Source organism: Saccopteryx bilineata, chromosome 6, assembly GCF_036850765.1.
Source record: "Saccopteryx bilineata isolate mSacBil1 chromosome 6, mSacBil1_pri_phased_curated, whole genome shotgun sequence".
NCBI classification, from domain to species: Eukaryota; Metazoa; Chordata; class Mammalia; order Chiroptera; family Emballonuridae; genus Saccopteryx; species Saccopteryx bilineata.
The window spans coordinates 108,449,120-108,465,182 of NC_089495.1; the positions used below are offsets into that span (position 1 = coordinate 108,449,120).

Consider the following 16,063-nt stretch of genomic DNA (forward strand, 5'->3'; position numbering starts at 1 on the left):
AAGGTGTGCGCCTAACTCGTGTGGCACCTGAACAGAGATTACAGACACTCTACGAGTCACACCTGAGGCGCCAACCACAGGTTAATGAATTGACAACAGACCCCTGCTGGCCCCAGCTGCAGAAATGGGGCACCAGTGACTTGAAAGTTCAATTTATGTTAGGATGATTACAAAATAAGCCACAAGACCCAAAGTTCAAGCCCTTTATCTTGGTATTTTTACAGGTGAAAAATTCCCAGGCTAAGGTACACCCCAGAAAGCCTTGTAGCATATACCCAGCTTATCTTAAACCAGTGGCTGTCAACCAGGAGTGATTTTGTCTCATGTCCCTACCCTGGGGACCTTTAGCAATTCCTGGAAATATTTTTGATTGTCACAGTTAGGGGCAGGGTACTCCTAGCATCTAGTGGGTAGAGACCAGGGGTACTGCTAACCCTCCTCTAATACACAGGGCAGCCCCTCACAACAAAGAATTATCTGGTCCAGAATGCCAATAGCTGAGATTGAGTAACCCTGCCTTCACTCCACTACTGGAAGGTCCACTTGCCTGTCCCACTGGGGCGCACTGTGCTTTCTGAAAACATCAAACCCAGTACCTCTTGGTCTCTTTGGATGTCCTGAGTGTCCTGTAAGCTGTTCGGTTTTGCCATGCTCATCTGTGTGTGAGGCTTCTGCACAATCAGAAACACAACATGCTCCTTCTTCCCTGTCCTCTCCACTTCCTTATTCATGGCAAGAATAGTCATAGCCACATCAATGTTAAAAAAGTCTTTGGCCACAGCCTCAATGATCCCTGCAGCCAGGTAGGTAAAGAACATTTTTAGTGAGGGGTGGCAGAAGGCAGCTGTGTCAGCAAAAAACATAAAAAAATCAAGTTATATAACTTCCAATGAATATTTCAGAGTTCACCAAGTCTGGGGCCTGCCTCAAGACAGGCAGCCTATGACACAGTAATAAAATTTAAAAACAAAATAACTTTACAGAGATTTAAGTTACATATGGCTGGATACAAAATACATTCCTACCACTCTAATTTCTAGTTCAGCATATATTCATGTGTTGGTTTATTTCAGGAAGGCATTTAACTTATTAAACAAACAAATACATAAACTCTGGAGATATTGTAGGCAGAATTCATTGTAGGAGCATTAATGATCATGCTTTTTAAGTGTTCCTCGGGAATCTATCCTAGGTCTATAAAAAATGGTAAAAGCATGCTTGAAGATGTTCATCACAGCATTGTTTACAATAGCAACAGTTGTATCAACTAAAATCTCAACAATAGGGAACTAATTAATTATAACATTGAATATCATTCAGCCATTAAAGATGTGTTTTTGCAGATATGTGAACAGAGAAGGATAATTTTCCTATAATTCTGAATACCAAAAAAAAGTTGATACAAAATAATATATGCAGAATTAACACAATTATATAAAAGCCAGCATAATTTTAAGTGTTGAAATAAAAGTGAAAATTATTCCTTCTTCTGGCACTTCAAAAATTTATTTTATAGACTCCTACTTTGGGAGTAATGGTCAAGATGGCAAAGAGTCAGACTCTGGAAAAGATGGAGTATTAATGTCCTACCCAAAGGCCATCCTGGAGATTGTCTGGGGAAAGCCATCTTCCCTCCAGAGATCTCATAGCTGTGGGAGTGGTTAGCTGTCCCCATACCTGGTACAATGTGGCACAGACCACTTCTATCAGAATAGTAATGAAGAAGCATTTTCCTGTCTGCTCTTCTCTCCAAACGAAACGATGGTGCATTCATGTCCTAATTAAAATATAAAACAGAATTTTCCCCGTGAACGCAAGTTGTTTAAATTATGCTTTTTAAGTTTTTGTGAAACAAAAGAACTTATCCATTATATCACACAGAGCTATCTTCCAAATCCCCCTCTAGTCACACAAAAATAAAACCTACCATGGTCTTTACCTCTGTATGTCTGAAATTTCATATTCTACCTAACCCCTAACCAACTCTATATAGCAAGTGTGATCCCTAGTTTAAAGAGGAGGAAAGTAACAGGGCAGCTAAGGCTACATTAATGGAACAACATTTTGACCCTCCAATGAGACTTTCCCCCATGTCATGCTGCTCCTCCCCACACTCCAACAGGTGCCGTGCTTGGTTTGCGACCAAGTGAGCACAGCTATCTTCATTCTCAGAAAGATCGGAGGCTCGGAGGAATTTGCAAGTGGAGAAGGGTCCATTTCTTGTTCTGGAAGAATAATGTCCTGTATGCTGAAAAGTTGCACATTTGGAAAATCAAGGACACACGAACAGAGATCATCTCTCTCCAGGAATGAATGTTGCCATCCAAGAATGCATGATGTTACACGGGACATATGTCAAGAGATGAGGACAAAGACTCTGTCTGGGGCAGGGCGTTCTGAGAGAAGCAGTTTCTCCCCTGCTTGATCGGTCGGCAGCTCAGCACCCTGGCTCACAGCTGTCACTCTGAGTGAGGGACAGATGAAGGAAGTGGGTTCTTTCTGAGCCCTTTGCTCAGTCCTGTGGTGAGGTGTGGCGAGGGTGAGGGCGGGGGTGGGGGTAGGTGTGTGTTGGGAGGGTTGCTAGTTAAAATGAGAGGGTTTTATTTTTCAAACATTTATTTTATCTTTCCAAAAGAATATACTGTATATGGAAAAGGTATATGTTTGTCTGTATGTTATATTTATATCTTAAACCTAAAGATTTGAAGTAGCACATAGAAAATCCTATGATAAAACAGGAAATTAAAAATTATTTTAAAAGTTTTATCCAAAAAAAATAGTGGGAAAAAAATAAGAGAGTACAGAAGGGCTAAACTAAAAATCAACACACTGCCGGCACCGTCTATGCCCTCACTTCTCGCTCGCAGCCTCCCCTTCCCACTGCCAGCATCGTCTATGCCCTCACTTCTCGCTCGCAGCCTCCCCTTCCCACTGCCGGCACCGTCTATGCCCTCTCTTCTCTCTCGCAGCCTCCCCTTCCCACTGCCTGCACCGTCGATGCCCTCTCTTCTCTCTCGCAGCCTCCCCTTCCCACTGCCTGCACCGTCGATGCCCTCTCTTCTCTCTCGCAGTCTCCCCTTCCCACTGCCAGCATCGTCTATGCCCTCACTTCTCGCTCACAGCCTCCGCCTTCCCAGAGACACTCTCAGTTTGTGCTTTCAATTCTTCTGACCTCTGGCTCCAACTCTCCAGATAATAGAATTACACTTTTATTTCTTGATTAAAATAGGGCTTTATAAAAGTGGAGAATCAGAGCAAAGGGAAAATAATGAGAATCAGAGCACAGGGAAAATAATGAGCTACAGGCACACCTGGGCTGGGGTCCTCGCTCAGCCCCCGCAGCCTGAGCGATTCACTACAGTTTCTTGACCTTGCTGGACCTCAGTTTCCTCAGCTGTGTAGTGGGAAAAGTAAGAGTACTTAACCTTAGGGGTTAAGAGGATAATTCAATGTTTATATATTACTTAGCCCAATCCCAGCCTCATAATCAGCCCTCAGTGAAAGTTACCTTAAAAAAAACCAGATTAAAGGCACAGTTGTAACCAGAAATGCACACCTTAAGGGATTGCCAAATCATTAGAGACAGACGTAAAAAAGTTAGCATTTTCTTATTTTATTTTTGCCAAAAGAGACTATTTATAATGTTTTGCCCAATATAAAGCAGCACGGTGTAGCCATCAGTTATCATTGTCTGTATTTTATTTCAACTTGCATATGACAACATTTACGTGTCTTTTTTTATTTTATGCAGAATATCTTCACTTAGTCCTACAGAAGTTTCATTCTATTGCTTCTCTAGCATTGGTTTTGGCATATGAAGAAATAACCACCAGAAGAAGGATAGCAGGAAGGGTTCGGAAACAATGGACTTGGTACTTTAGAACCTCAAGTCCTTTCCCTCTTATCAGAACGACAGTCACATGCTGAGACCAGTATCTGGAACATAAGAGATATGCCATAATGGTTTTGATTTAATGAATGAATAGAAGACTATTAATATCTTCTCTAGAACTGCGACTTAAAATGTTAGCCAAATTTTCAGATGAACAATGTGATATAAAAAAAATCTGTCATTAATGCCTAAGATAGTGCTTGGCACAGAGTAGGTGGTGAATATATATTTGTTAAATAAATATGTGAAAACACTGATGCCCAGAGAGGAAAAATGCCTTGTCTGGGACCACCAGCCAGTATGTGGCAGCATCTGACCCCGAGCCAGGGCTCTTTCCACTGTCCCTACTTTTGAATCATTCATACGATAACAACAGGAAAGACCCAACTGCTCATCTGCTAGAAGTCATTAGGTTCCCAAGCCTTTTATTCCCTCCTTGAAAATTAGAGGAAATAAGATGGTTCATGAGACGTTTTAGCACACATAATCCCACATTATCTTCATAAAAATCCTTCAAAGGTGGTTATCAGTGTTAGATACAAAAACGGTGAAGAAAAAGCTTAGCAAACTATAAAGGGCCTGAAACATAAATATAAACTATTTAATACAAAATAAGAAACCATTATTATGGTATGTGTAAATGCTGCTTTGTCTTCTCACTGAAGCATTTTTTCCCTAAGCATTTAAATTTCCAATGATCTCTACAAACAAGAAAACCAAGGAGTGAACTTCTCAGCAGGGAAATGAGTACTACCACCTCAGGCAGTCACCCCGGAGGTTGTCAGAGTTGGATGGTGTCTGACTCTGGATCTTGGCCTTGTCAAGCCTTTGCTTCTGAAACATGAATAAATGACTCTGGCTACAGGAGCTGTTAATCAGCTCCATCCAGGCCAGGAAACCTGAGGAGAGATTTTGCAAATCCCCTGAAACATGATTGTGTCCCAGCCTTTGTTCCCATTGCAGTTGATCTTCTAGATTTATTTCCAAACCCACACCAGCCCCATCAAAACAGGCCATCTTCCATTACAAAGCTGACCTCTCCAGCTCACCCTTCTTTGACTGTTCGACTTTATCCAAGTGGTCAGCAGGTATTGATTTTCCATTCCTTCCCCCCAGAAAACTTCTCAGTCTACTGACACTAGGTACCAAGCATTCTGCAAGCTCCCTGTAACTGCCCCCTTTTTGAGGAGGCAGGAAGATGGCACTGAATAGCCCCAAATGATTAGAGACATTTGCTTCCTCTCAGGACCACCAAGACCAGTCTCAGATCACCTTACCCGGTAAGAAAGTGCAAGGTAGCTGTGCAGGGCATCTAGGTTCTCTATGAACTCTGTGAGATTTCCTCCCAGTGTCCGCAACATCCTGTCATAGCCAGACTTCTTGCAGAACTTAAAGAAGTATTCTCCGAAGAGTTTCAGAATGGCTTCCACGGAGACACCTAAGGAATCCAAAGCAAACCCTCAAAATAAAAGCACCTGCAAGTGTTTGTTCTCATTTATTTCCAAAGAGTTCAACTCCTTACTGTGTGATACATTAATGTCCTCCTCCTACGACTTTACTTTCCTCACCAGTAAAGTGCTTGTTAGAACACTGAGAAGCTCCATGCAGTCCTGACACCTGGTAGGTGCTCATTAAACATAAGTCCCCTCAAACTCTACTTCGATCTTTTCCATGGCCCCTGAGGCATAAACTTTCCTACGGTCCGGAGAGGACGCAGAGCTGCACATCCCCACAATGGCTGGGTCTGGGATGAGATTCACACCCGCGGGGCAGTGCACGGCTCTGCAACCTCTCCCACCACCTCTAGACATCATCCCAGGAGCACAAGGATGATTCAGCATATGTTAAATGATTAACATAATACACCACATCAACAAAACAAAACAAAAATTATATGAGCCTATCAATAGATGCAGAGAAGGCATTCAATAAGATACAACATCCTTTTATGTTTAAAACACTCAATAAAATGGATATAGAAGAAAAATACCTCAACATTATGAAAGCCATTAACAAAAAACCATCAGCTAACATTGTACTAAATGGTAAAAAACTAAAAGCTTTTCCTCTAAAATCAAGAACAAGATAAGGCTGCCATCCTTCCACTCCTATTCAACATAGGGCTGGAAGTTCTAGCCAGAGCAACCAATTAGACAAGAGAAAGAAATAAAAGTCATTCATATAGGAAACGAAGAAATAAAGGTTTAATTTTTGCAGATGATATGATCATGTATATAGAAAACCCCAAAAACTCCACAGAAAGACTATTAGAAACAATAAACCAATACAATAAGGTTGCAGGATACAGAATTAATATACAGAAGTCTATTGCTATATACATCAACAATGAAACTTTGGAAAATGAACTAAAAAATAATCTCTTTTACAGTTGCAAAAAATTAAAATAAAATGCTTAGGAATAAACATAATAAACAATGTAAAGGACCTATATACTGAAAACTACAAAGCATTATTAAAGGAAATCAAAAAAGACACAATGAGACAGAAAAATACCCCATGTTCTTGGATAAGAAGAATAAATATAGTTAAAATGGCCATATTACTCAAAGCAATATACAAATTTGATGCAATCCCATCAAAATTTCAATGTCATTTTTTAAAGAAATTGAACAAAAAATCACCAGGTTCATATGGAACCATAAAATATCCTGAATAACCAAAGTAATCCTGAGGAGAAAAAGAAACAAAGCCAAAGGCATTTCAATACCTGAATTCAAATTATATTACAGAGCCATGATAATCAAAACAGCATGGTATTGGCAGAAAAATAGACCAACAAACCAATGGAACAGAATCGAGAGCCCAGAAATAAAATCACATATATATGGGCAAATCATCTTTGACAAAGGAGCCAAAAACACACAATGGAGAAAAGAAAGCCTCTTCAATAAATGGTGCTGGGAAAATCGGAAAGCCACATGTGAAACAATGAAACTCAACTACAGTTTGTCTCCTTGCACAAAAGTTAATTCAAAATGGATCAAAGGTCTAAATATAAGATCTGAAACAATAAATTACATAGAAGAAGACATAGGTACTAAACTCATGGACTTTGGTTGAAGAGAACATTTTATGTGTTTGACCCCAAAGGCAAGGGAAGTAAAGGAAAAAATAAATGAATGGGACTACATCAAACTAAAAAGCTTCTGCACAGGAAAAGAAACTAACAACAAAACAGAAAGCAAACTAAACAGGAGATATTTGCAAACAACAGCTCAGATAAGGGGTTAATATCCAAAATATATAAAGAACTCACAAAACTCAGCAGCAAACAAGCAAATAATCCAATAAAAAAAATGGAGACACTTCTCCTAAGAAGAAATTTAAATGGCCAACAAATATATGAAAACATGCTCATCTTCACTAGCTATTAGAGAAACGCAAATCAAAACTACAGTGAGATACCACCTCACACCTATTAGATTAGCTATTATCAACAAGACAGGTAATAACAAGTGTTGGAGAGTCTGTGGGAAAAAAAGGAACCCTCATTCACTTTTGGTGGGAATGTAAATTAGTGCCATTATGGAAGAAAGTATGGTGGTTCCTCAGAAAATTAAGAATAGAACTACCATATGACCCAGCAATCCCTCTACTGGGTATATACCCCCAAAACTCAAAAACTATGGTACGTAAAGACACATGCAGCCCCATGTTTATCGCAGCATTGTTCACGGTGGCCAAGACATGGAAACAACCAAAATGCCCTTCAATAGAGGACTGGATAAAGAAGATGTGGTACATATACACTATGGAATACTACTCAGCCATAAGAAACAATGACATCGGATCATTTACAATAACATGGACAGACCTACAAGGGATCCGTGAGAATGAGATAGAAAGGCGAGAAACATTGTTGGCTGGGTTGGGGGACTGGCATTGCTCTGAGCTTAGCTTTTGAACAGTCCTGGTTTAGGTTATTGCACTAATGACTCATATACTTTGAGAAAATAAATAAGATCACTAAGAACAGGAAATACCCTAAGAGGGAATACAAACAGAAACAGATGAACAGAACAATATTTCTACAGAACAGCTCTGAATTAACCTAATTAACCAGGAAAAAAATTAACCTAGTAACATTTGAACATAGTATTTTGGTAACTAAAGGCAAAAAGAACTTTAAATAAATATTTAACTGTAGTCAGCAGACTTCCTTTTCACATGGTATGGGCTAGCAATTTGAAATGATTTTCTGAATATTCAAGTATTAAGTATCTAAGTAACTGCATTGTGGATGATGAGAGCCTGGCTTCTCATTTCGTGAGAATATAGTTATGGAAAGGAGAGAATAGATTGAAATCTGTGGTGTAGATTAGAAAACCTACCTTAGCAAGACCACAAACAAATCTGATTTTAGATAGATAAATGGATAGCTAGCTAGATAGATAGATAAGGAAAGAGAGAGAGAGAGAGAGAGAGAGAGAGAGAGAGAAAGAAGGAAGGAAGGAAGGAAGGAAGGAAGGAAGGAAGGAAGGAAGGAAGGAAGGAAGGAAGAAAGGAAGGAAGGAAGGAGTTGGAAGGAAGGAAGGAAGGAAGGAAGGAAGGAAGGAAGGAAGGAAGGAAGGAAGGAGGGAGGGAGGGAAGGAGAAAGAAAAGTGTGAGTGTGTGTGGGGGGGGGTCAGAATTCTTTGGAGAAATGTCAAATTTCAGGGCTGGGGCAGGAAAAAAATAAGTGTATAACATCTTGTCGTTCCAGAGAGTAAAAGCAATGAGCAAAGTATCATGGTAGGACTCAAGGGCCAGCTGACAGGGGCTCCCACTAGCTAAATCTTGGAGAATTTGAGTATCAAAATAAATAATGAAAGTAAAGGATTTCAACCTATTTTTAAAATAAGAACCAAGAGTTCACATTAATATAAATAAATGAGGAAGAGGGGGAAATTCTTCCTCATAGTAGAAATCCAACTAACAAGTGTAAAAACAATGATAATACTTACAAAATCACCATTTGACCATCATCAGAATTACTGATTCCAACAAGAATCCTCAACGAGTACTAAAACTAGGGAAGGAGGAGCCTGAGAAGCAACAAGCTATTTACATAGTCAGAAACATCTTTTCACAAGATACTAATCACAAAGGGGAAAAGAGTAACTTCATGGTGGAGAACCCTGGTGGCCTCCACCCTAACCAAGCCATCAAAGTTAACACCAATGATGGGACAAACTGACATAACATGCCTCCTGATATGATTAAATGAAAGGGACAAAACATCATTTCTGTGGTCCTTCTGCCAAAAGAGGCTAGCCTGGATTGAGTCAGAAGGGAATACCGTATAATCCTGAATTGAGGGGCATGCTACAAAATGGCTGATCAGAACTTTCCAAAGATTTCTGGAAACACAAAGGAAGACTCAGAGACTGTTCAGACGGAAGAAGGCTGAAGAAACATGGCAACTGACACAATCCAGGGTTTTCTTCTGCTCTAAAGAACATCATCAGGACAATTAGAAAAGTCTCAGCTGTATCAGTGTTTATTTCCCAAGCTGGATAGTCGCAGTGTAGTCATGTAAGAGAATTTTTAGGCATAAAGAGACATTGTGTCTGTGTCATACTACCAATTCAAAGAAAATACATTATTGGTACAAATCAAGATAGGACAGAGCCAATTGCGGAATATAGGTGAAGAGGATATGGACATTCTTTGTACTGTTCTTGCAAACCTTCTGTGAGTTTGAAATTCTGTCAAAGTAAAAAGGTTTTCGCTGTTTGTCCTGAAAAGACCTTAAGAAATCTATAATAAGGCCACAAAGACCACAGTTAGCCATCACCAGCGGAGATGTAGCTGGTGGGGACCGGCCTCTGTAACGTTATGATTTTGGGTAGGTGTAATCAGGGTGTTATGATTATGTTTTAGAATGTCTTTATGTTGCTAGAGACTCATACTGAAATATTTATGAGTAAAATTAGGGGACACCTGAGATTTGCTTTAAGACACTCTAGCAAAAACAAAACTAGAAAAGGTGGAGGGATCAGAGAGATGAAACAAGATTGGCAAAACATTAATTTTGGGATGAAGGCTACAAGGGCTTCAATACACAGTTCTCTCTACATTTGTGGACATGTTCAACATTCTATGAAAAAGTGTTCTTTGTTTGTTTGTTTGTTTTGTTTTGTTTAAATAGGAGACTTCGTTGGTGGCAGGAAAATAATTGCTACTAAGTACCTGCCCTTGGCTTCCCAGGAAAGGCATGGAGACTTCTAAGAAGCTTTTCATTAGAATGATGTATAAATTCAAGCGTTCTGTCTTCACAGGCTTGTTTCTTCCTTGTCACCAGGAAATATTTACTTCTTGCTGGGTGACCGCTGAAGGGCCTGGGAGCAGCAGGGGTGGCTGTCCAGGACAAGGAGGAGAGGCCCGCTAAGCCCCGAGTGAGGGTAGGCAGAGTGCCACAGAGCCACCGCTGCCTTCCACAGCCTCCTGGGCAAAGGCTCTGCTGGGGCTGGAGCTCCCGAGCCCCTGCCCACCTCCCATTGCCCAGAGACAGGCAGCAAGGCCATTCCTCATGGCAACACACCTCAGCCACCCAGAAACGCTCGCAGTCCTCCACAGGACAGGGAAGTGTATGCCGGGCACTTTAGAAAGTTTTTCATTGAAAGTGGGTAATTTTTTTCTAAATCTTTAGTATCCAAAGAAATAAGGTTCAGATATCTGGAGAAAGCCATTCATCTAGAGTACCCTCTTTATCAAATGGTGTCACTTAAGCCGGGTATGAGGTAATGGACAGAGAAGTCATTTGGAGAGGAACAGAAACCTTGTTGATACTGGAAGTTGCAAGGAGGAGACAGACTGAATCGGGAAGGTGGGTTCAGTAAGGTCACTGGGCGTAGAGAAGCTTGGCGGGAGTGAGTCTCACTTAAGCCTGTAGATGAGCAGTCGGCTTCCCTGGAAACTCTGGAACAGAGAAGTCAGTCAGCCCGACCAAGGACGAGAGAGCACAGAAACAGGAGTCTACTGGGGGGGGGGGGGGGCGTTGAGAAGGGGACAGGAAGAAGGGTGGATTTAATCTTTACAATCATCTCTGAGGTGGGTGCTGTTGTGATTACCAATGGGGAACTTGCCCTGTGTGACATTATTAGGAGACCATATAGCCAGGGGGCTCATGCAAGTCTATCTGATTCCAAAGCCATTGCTAGAGACCTCATGCCCCCACCCCCCACCCCGTCAACTGCCCCTCCAGACTGCAGGCTTCAGCACCAGGCTGCAAATCAGCACGGCGGAGGTCCAGTCTCCATTTTCAGTGGGTCACATGGCCGGGTTTACTTGTCTCACCACAGAGAGTCATAGTAAAGAGTATATATTCTAATGCCTGATTTCAGGACTTTGTAAGTTTTAAGTTGTTCCTCTTATTTTTAAAGAGGTAGGTGCAGAGATGCTTGTTGGCATTTGCTGATAGCTAACTGTTGAAATGCGTTTTACTGCTGGTTTCTTAGCAAGCAAAGTCGAGAGTGACACAGCTGTGCCAAATGGCTGTTGTGTGTGTTGTCACATCAGATCACTAATAACCCACTTACACACTAAGTAGGCACTTATTCATATACAGAACAATTCGTTACGCAATGCTCAGCCTGCCATCTGGTCCCAGCGGAGCGATGCTAATAAGAAAGCCCAGGACTGTGCGGCAGAGTGGGTGGGAAACTCACAACCCGGGCTGACAGGAAGGAAAGGCCATTAGGGAGCCCACTGAGAAGGCGAAGCCCGGGCGCTAACTTAGCATGCTCTCCTCTTTGTCTAAGAGAGAAATGAGTCTCAACTGATCGGCAGATTTTCTTAAGACAGTGAAATATACTTAATGTCCTTCCTTCAAACTTCCCTCTGGCAGGGGCTGCTCTCTCTCACTCCTGGGATACAGATAGATAGATGATAGATAGATAGATAGATAGATAGATAGATAGATGATAGATAGATAGATGATAGATAGATAACAGATACAGAAAGAGACAGAGTCCAAGACTGAGACAGAGAAACACAGAGACCACGTGGCCTGTGTTGAAGCAGCATCCTGATTCCAAGACTCACGCATGTCTTTACCTAATTTTTGCATCCCAGCTTTTAATTTGAAAAAAAATGCACTCACCATACTATGTACCCTTTCAGGCACAGGCAACACCTGTTACTGAGATAAACAAGAAGAAAATATTCTTCTGATTTTCACAGGTAGACAGGAAGAAATCACAGTGATATACTTTGGCTTTTGGTAAACAGGTGATGTGGGTCAGCCCCTTACCTCGGACTATAAACCTGTTTCTGCCTCTGACTATGTCAGTTGGTTTGAGAAAGTGAATGCAGTCAGGCAGGTGTGTGATGGCATCTCTCTGCCAAAGACGCTGCTGTACCACACAGCGTCACACCCACACAGTTACAAAAGTGGCCTGGTATGAAATACTTCCTAGAGTTTATGTACGATTCTGCTCGGGCTACCATCACAGAACTGTAGGCTGGTGGCTTACGAAGAGAAATTTATTTTCTCACAATTCTGGAGGCTGGAAGTCTAAGATTAAGGTGCAACATGGTCAGGTTCCAGTGAGAGCTCTCTCCCTGGCTTCTCACTGTGTCCTCACATGATTGGGGGATGAAGAGGGTGTGTGAGCAAGCTAGCGCTCTGATCCCGATCACCACACTAAACCTGACTATAACCCAAAGGCCCTATCTCCAATACCATCATATTGGGGGTTTGGGTTTTCAACACATGATTTTTTTCTCCAGGGTGAAGGAGTGGGTGAAGGAGACCTAACTTAGTCAATACTAGTTCTCAATTAAATGAGATTTTCAAAATCTTCAAAAAGATCTGTGTGTTATAGATCTAATCTTTAGAGCATGAGATGACAAAATACTTTCAGTAAAGGGCAAACAATAAATATTTCCAATTTTGCAGTCATATGGTCTCTGTCATGACTATTCAACTCTGCCATTGTAGTGTAAAAGCAGCCACAGACAAAATGTGTAGCTTTGTTCCAATAAAACTTTATTTACAAAAAACAGACAAGGGGCCAGATTTGGCGCATAGGCTGTACGTAGTTTGCTGACTACTGCTCAGAGAGCTCAGAACATTATTTTATAGTGCAGTCATTTAAGGTGAACAGCAAAACTTGTCCCTACTTTTGAGGACAACAGCCCCTGCCTCCCCTTCAGGTCCACCGTTCAGTTCACACCTGCTGAGCACCTCTGTGACCTGAATGTTGCTACATCTGTTATCTGATTTAATTCATTCCTTTCCGTGACCCTTTGAGGTAAATATTACTCCCTTTTGAAAGGAATATCAGCTCCCAGTGAAATTCCAAGGTCACAGCTGGCAACAGAGCAGAATTCAACCCCTCAAGCTCGTTCTAGTCCAATAGCAATACAATACCCTCCAGCAGAGCTGAGACAGACTAAGATGGGGTGAGGTAGCCACATAGCCGACTGCTGCGGGGATTCTTGGAAATAAAATTAAGAAATGACTGAAGGCAGGCTTCTTTCTACCACCCAGTCCAAGCTTTCGTGCTCTTTTATTTTCTAAACTATAGAAACACTAGCTTTCTGGGTCAAGTCTCAATAGTCAGCTCTCAGTACAGAATTCGCACCTGAGGATTTTTTCTTTCTGTAGAAGGAAGGTAACCCAATAGTGAGAAGAAAGGAGGCAATTATAGGGGTCCTCGGGTTACGACACAGTTTCGTTCCTACAACAGTGATGTAACCTGAATTTTGGTGTAAGTCGAAACACACCCTACCCTAACACAAACGGAACACTTGTACTTTTAACAGTCCAAAATGGCGTAGGTAAGCGTACTAGGGGACGCCAAATCCCTCACTCATGCGCCGCCTTACTGTGCATTCTTCTGCTGGATGCAACAAAACTAGTTCACTAACATAGTCCATAAGTACAATGCTAAAAGCCAAAAGAGTCATGTCTCAATTTTTTTAAGTTTTTATGAGATTGAGTGTTGTAAACTCGAAACATCGTATGTCAAGACTGTTGGAACCCAAAGAACCCCCAGTGCAGAGACATTCAGGCACACCGAGGGCCGGCAGCCCCACTCGAGTGCATCCCCGTGGAGCGCCAGGGCAGGGCTGCGTCCAGGCCTCGGACATGTGGGGGAGTGCAAATTAGAGTGGCGGAGGGCTCAAGTGTCCACCTATTCGATTTTATAAAGCATATTTAACATCATAATAATGTATTTTAAAGGTTTTAAAAAGCAATGGTTAAGAAAATAAACCACAAGATCTCTGGCAGGTAGTGTTAAAGTGATGTTTCTAGCAGAGAGGCCGCTACTTAGGAGCTGAGCTGAGTCTCGAAGTGGGGGCAGCACTGGCTGTACAGAGCTAACCCCTGAGGTCTGGTTCCTGCATGAAAGTCTTTCTCCTGTAACTGCCTCAGGAAGAGCCCCCGAGGACAGCAGGCAGCTCTGCGGGGCCCTCAGAGACACAAAAAACAGCAGCTGGAATCCACAGCCCCAGCTGTCAGAGGCGGATTAAGGTTGGTTGAGGCTCCAGGTTCAGAAGAAAATATTGGGCCCCTTAAAAAAAGAAAGAGACCTAGCATGCGGAGAACCCGGGTTCGATTCCGGCCAGGGCACACAGGAGAAGCGCCCATTTGCTTCTCCACCCCTCCGCCGTACCTTCCTCTCTGTCTCCCCCCCCCCCCCCCCCGCAGCCGAGGCTCCATTAGGAGCAAAGATGGCCCGGGCGCTGGGGATGGCTCCTTGGCCTCTGCCCCAAGTGCTAGAGTGGCTCTGGTCGCAACATGGCGACGCCCAGGAGGAGCAGAGCATCGCCCCCTGGTGGGCAGAGCGTCGCCCCTGGTGGGCGTGCCGGGTGGATCCCGGTCGGGCGCATGCGGGAGTCTGTCTGACAGTCTCTCCCTGTTTCCAGCTTCAGAAAAATGCAAAAATAAAAAAAAAAAAAAAAAAAAAAAGGAAAGAGAGACAGAGAAAATAAAAATACATGTTACATGTTAACTATATTTTAAATAAATAAAAAACATTATGTACTATTAACATTAAAATTGCACATATGAAACCAAAGTTGGCATCATTAGAAAAAAATGTAAAGTTGGGGGGGCTTGCAGAGCCCTTCAGAAGTCGGGGCCCAGGGTGCGCGCCCCGTGCACCCACCGGTAAATCCGCCTTGCCCGCTGCCCAACCCTCTCCAGGCTGCACAGCACCAGCATGAAAGCTGTGCATTCCCAGCCTCACCCGAGCTCCGAACAGGTCTCCCCTAGGGCCTCAGGCGCCAGGTGAGGGTGCTGATAAACACCTGCCTGCAAGGACCCCTAAATGCCGTCTGCCATGACCCAAAGCCACACTGCCTGTGAGAATGGGCAAAGGAATGTCAACCGGGGTTGAAAGAGGCATTTTGTCAATGAGCCTGGAAGTGGTGAGACGGAAAGATAAAGGGCAGGAGGGAGGACAGGCTGAGTAGTGTCTTCCCCAAATCCAAGTCCACCTGGAACCTCCAAATGTCACCTTATTTGGAACTGGGGTCTTGGCAGTTCTAAGTAGTTAAATGAAGATAGATCACAGTGGATTACGGTGAGCCCTAAATCCAACGATGTGTCCTTCCCAGAAAGCTGCGTACAGTCACAGAGAGGAGGGTTGTGGGAAGGTGGAGGCAGTGCGTGCAGACTCACAGAGAGGAGGGTTATGGGAAGGTGGAGGCAGTGCGCGCAGACTCACAGAGAGGAGGGTTGTGGGAAGGTGGAGGCAGTGCGTGCAGACACACAGAGAGGAGGGTTGTGGGAAGGTGGAGGCAGTGCGTGCAGACACACAGAGAGGAGGGTTGTGGGAAGGTGGAGGCAGTGCGTGCAGACACACAGAGAGGAGGGTTGTGGGAAGGTGGAGGCAGTGCGTGCAGACACACAGAGAGGAGGGTTGTGGGAAGGTGGAGGCAGTGCGTGCAGACTCACAGAGAGGAGGGTTGTGGGAAGGTGGAGGCAGTGCGTGCAGACACACAGAGAGGAGGGTTGTGGGAAGGTGGAGGCAGTGCGTGCAGACACACAGAGAGGAGGGTTGTGGGAAGGTGGAGGCAGTGCGTGCAGACTCACAGAGAGGAGGGTTGTGGGAAGGTGGAGGCAGTGCGTGCAGACTCACAGAGAGGAGGGTTGTGGGAAGGTGGAGGCAGTGCGTGCAGACACACAGAGAGGAGGGTTATGGGAAGGTGGAGGCA

The 16,063-nt window shown here is 43.2% G+C and overlaps 1 protein-coding gene across 1 annotated transcript in view; it reads right to left on the reverse strand.

Moving 5' to 3' along the window:
- Positions 1-16,063, reverse strand: part of LOC136309355 (guanylate cyclase soluble subunit beta-2-like) — a 57,865-nt gene that overhangs the window by 22,255 nt on the left and 19,547 nt on the right. The window contains exons 5-7 of the mRNA XM_066237527.1: positions 5,170-5,330; positions 1,678-1,777; positions 597-793 (exon numbers count right to left, since the gene is read on the reverse strand). Coding sequence (XP_066093624.1) covers positions 597-793; positions 1,678-1,777; positions 5,170-5,330 — 458 coding nt within the window. The remainder of the gene's footprint in view (positions 1-596; positions 794-1,677; positions 1,778-5,169; positions 5,331-16,063) is intronic.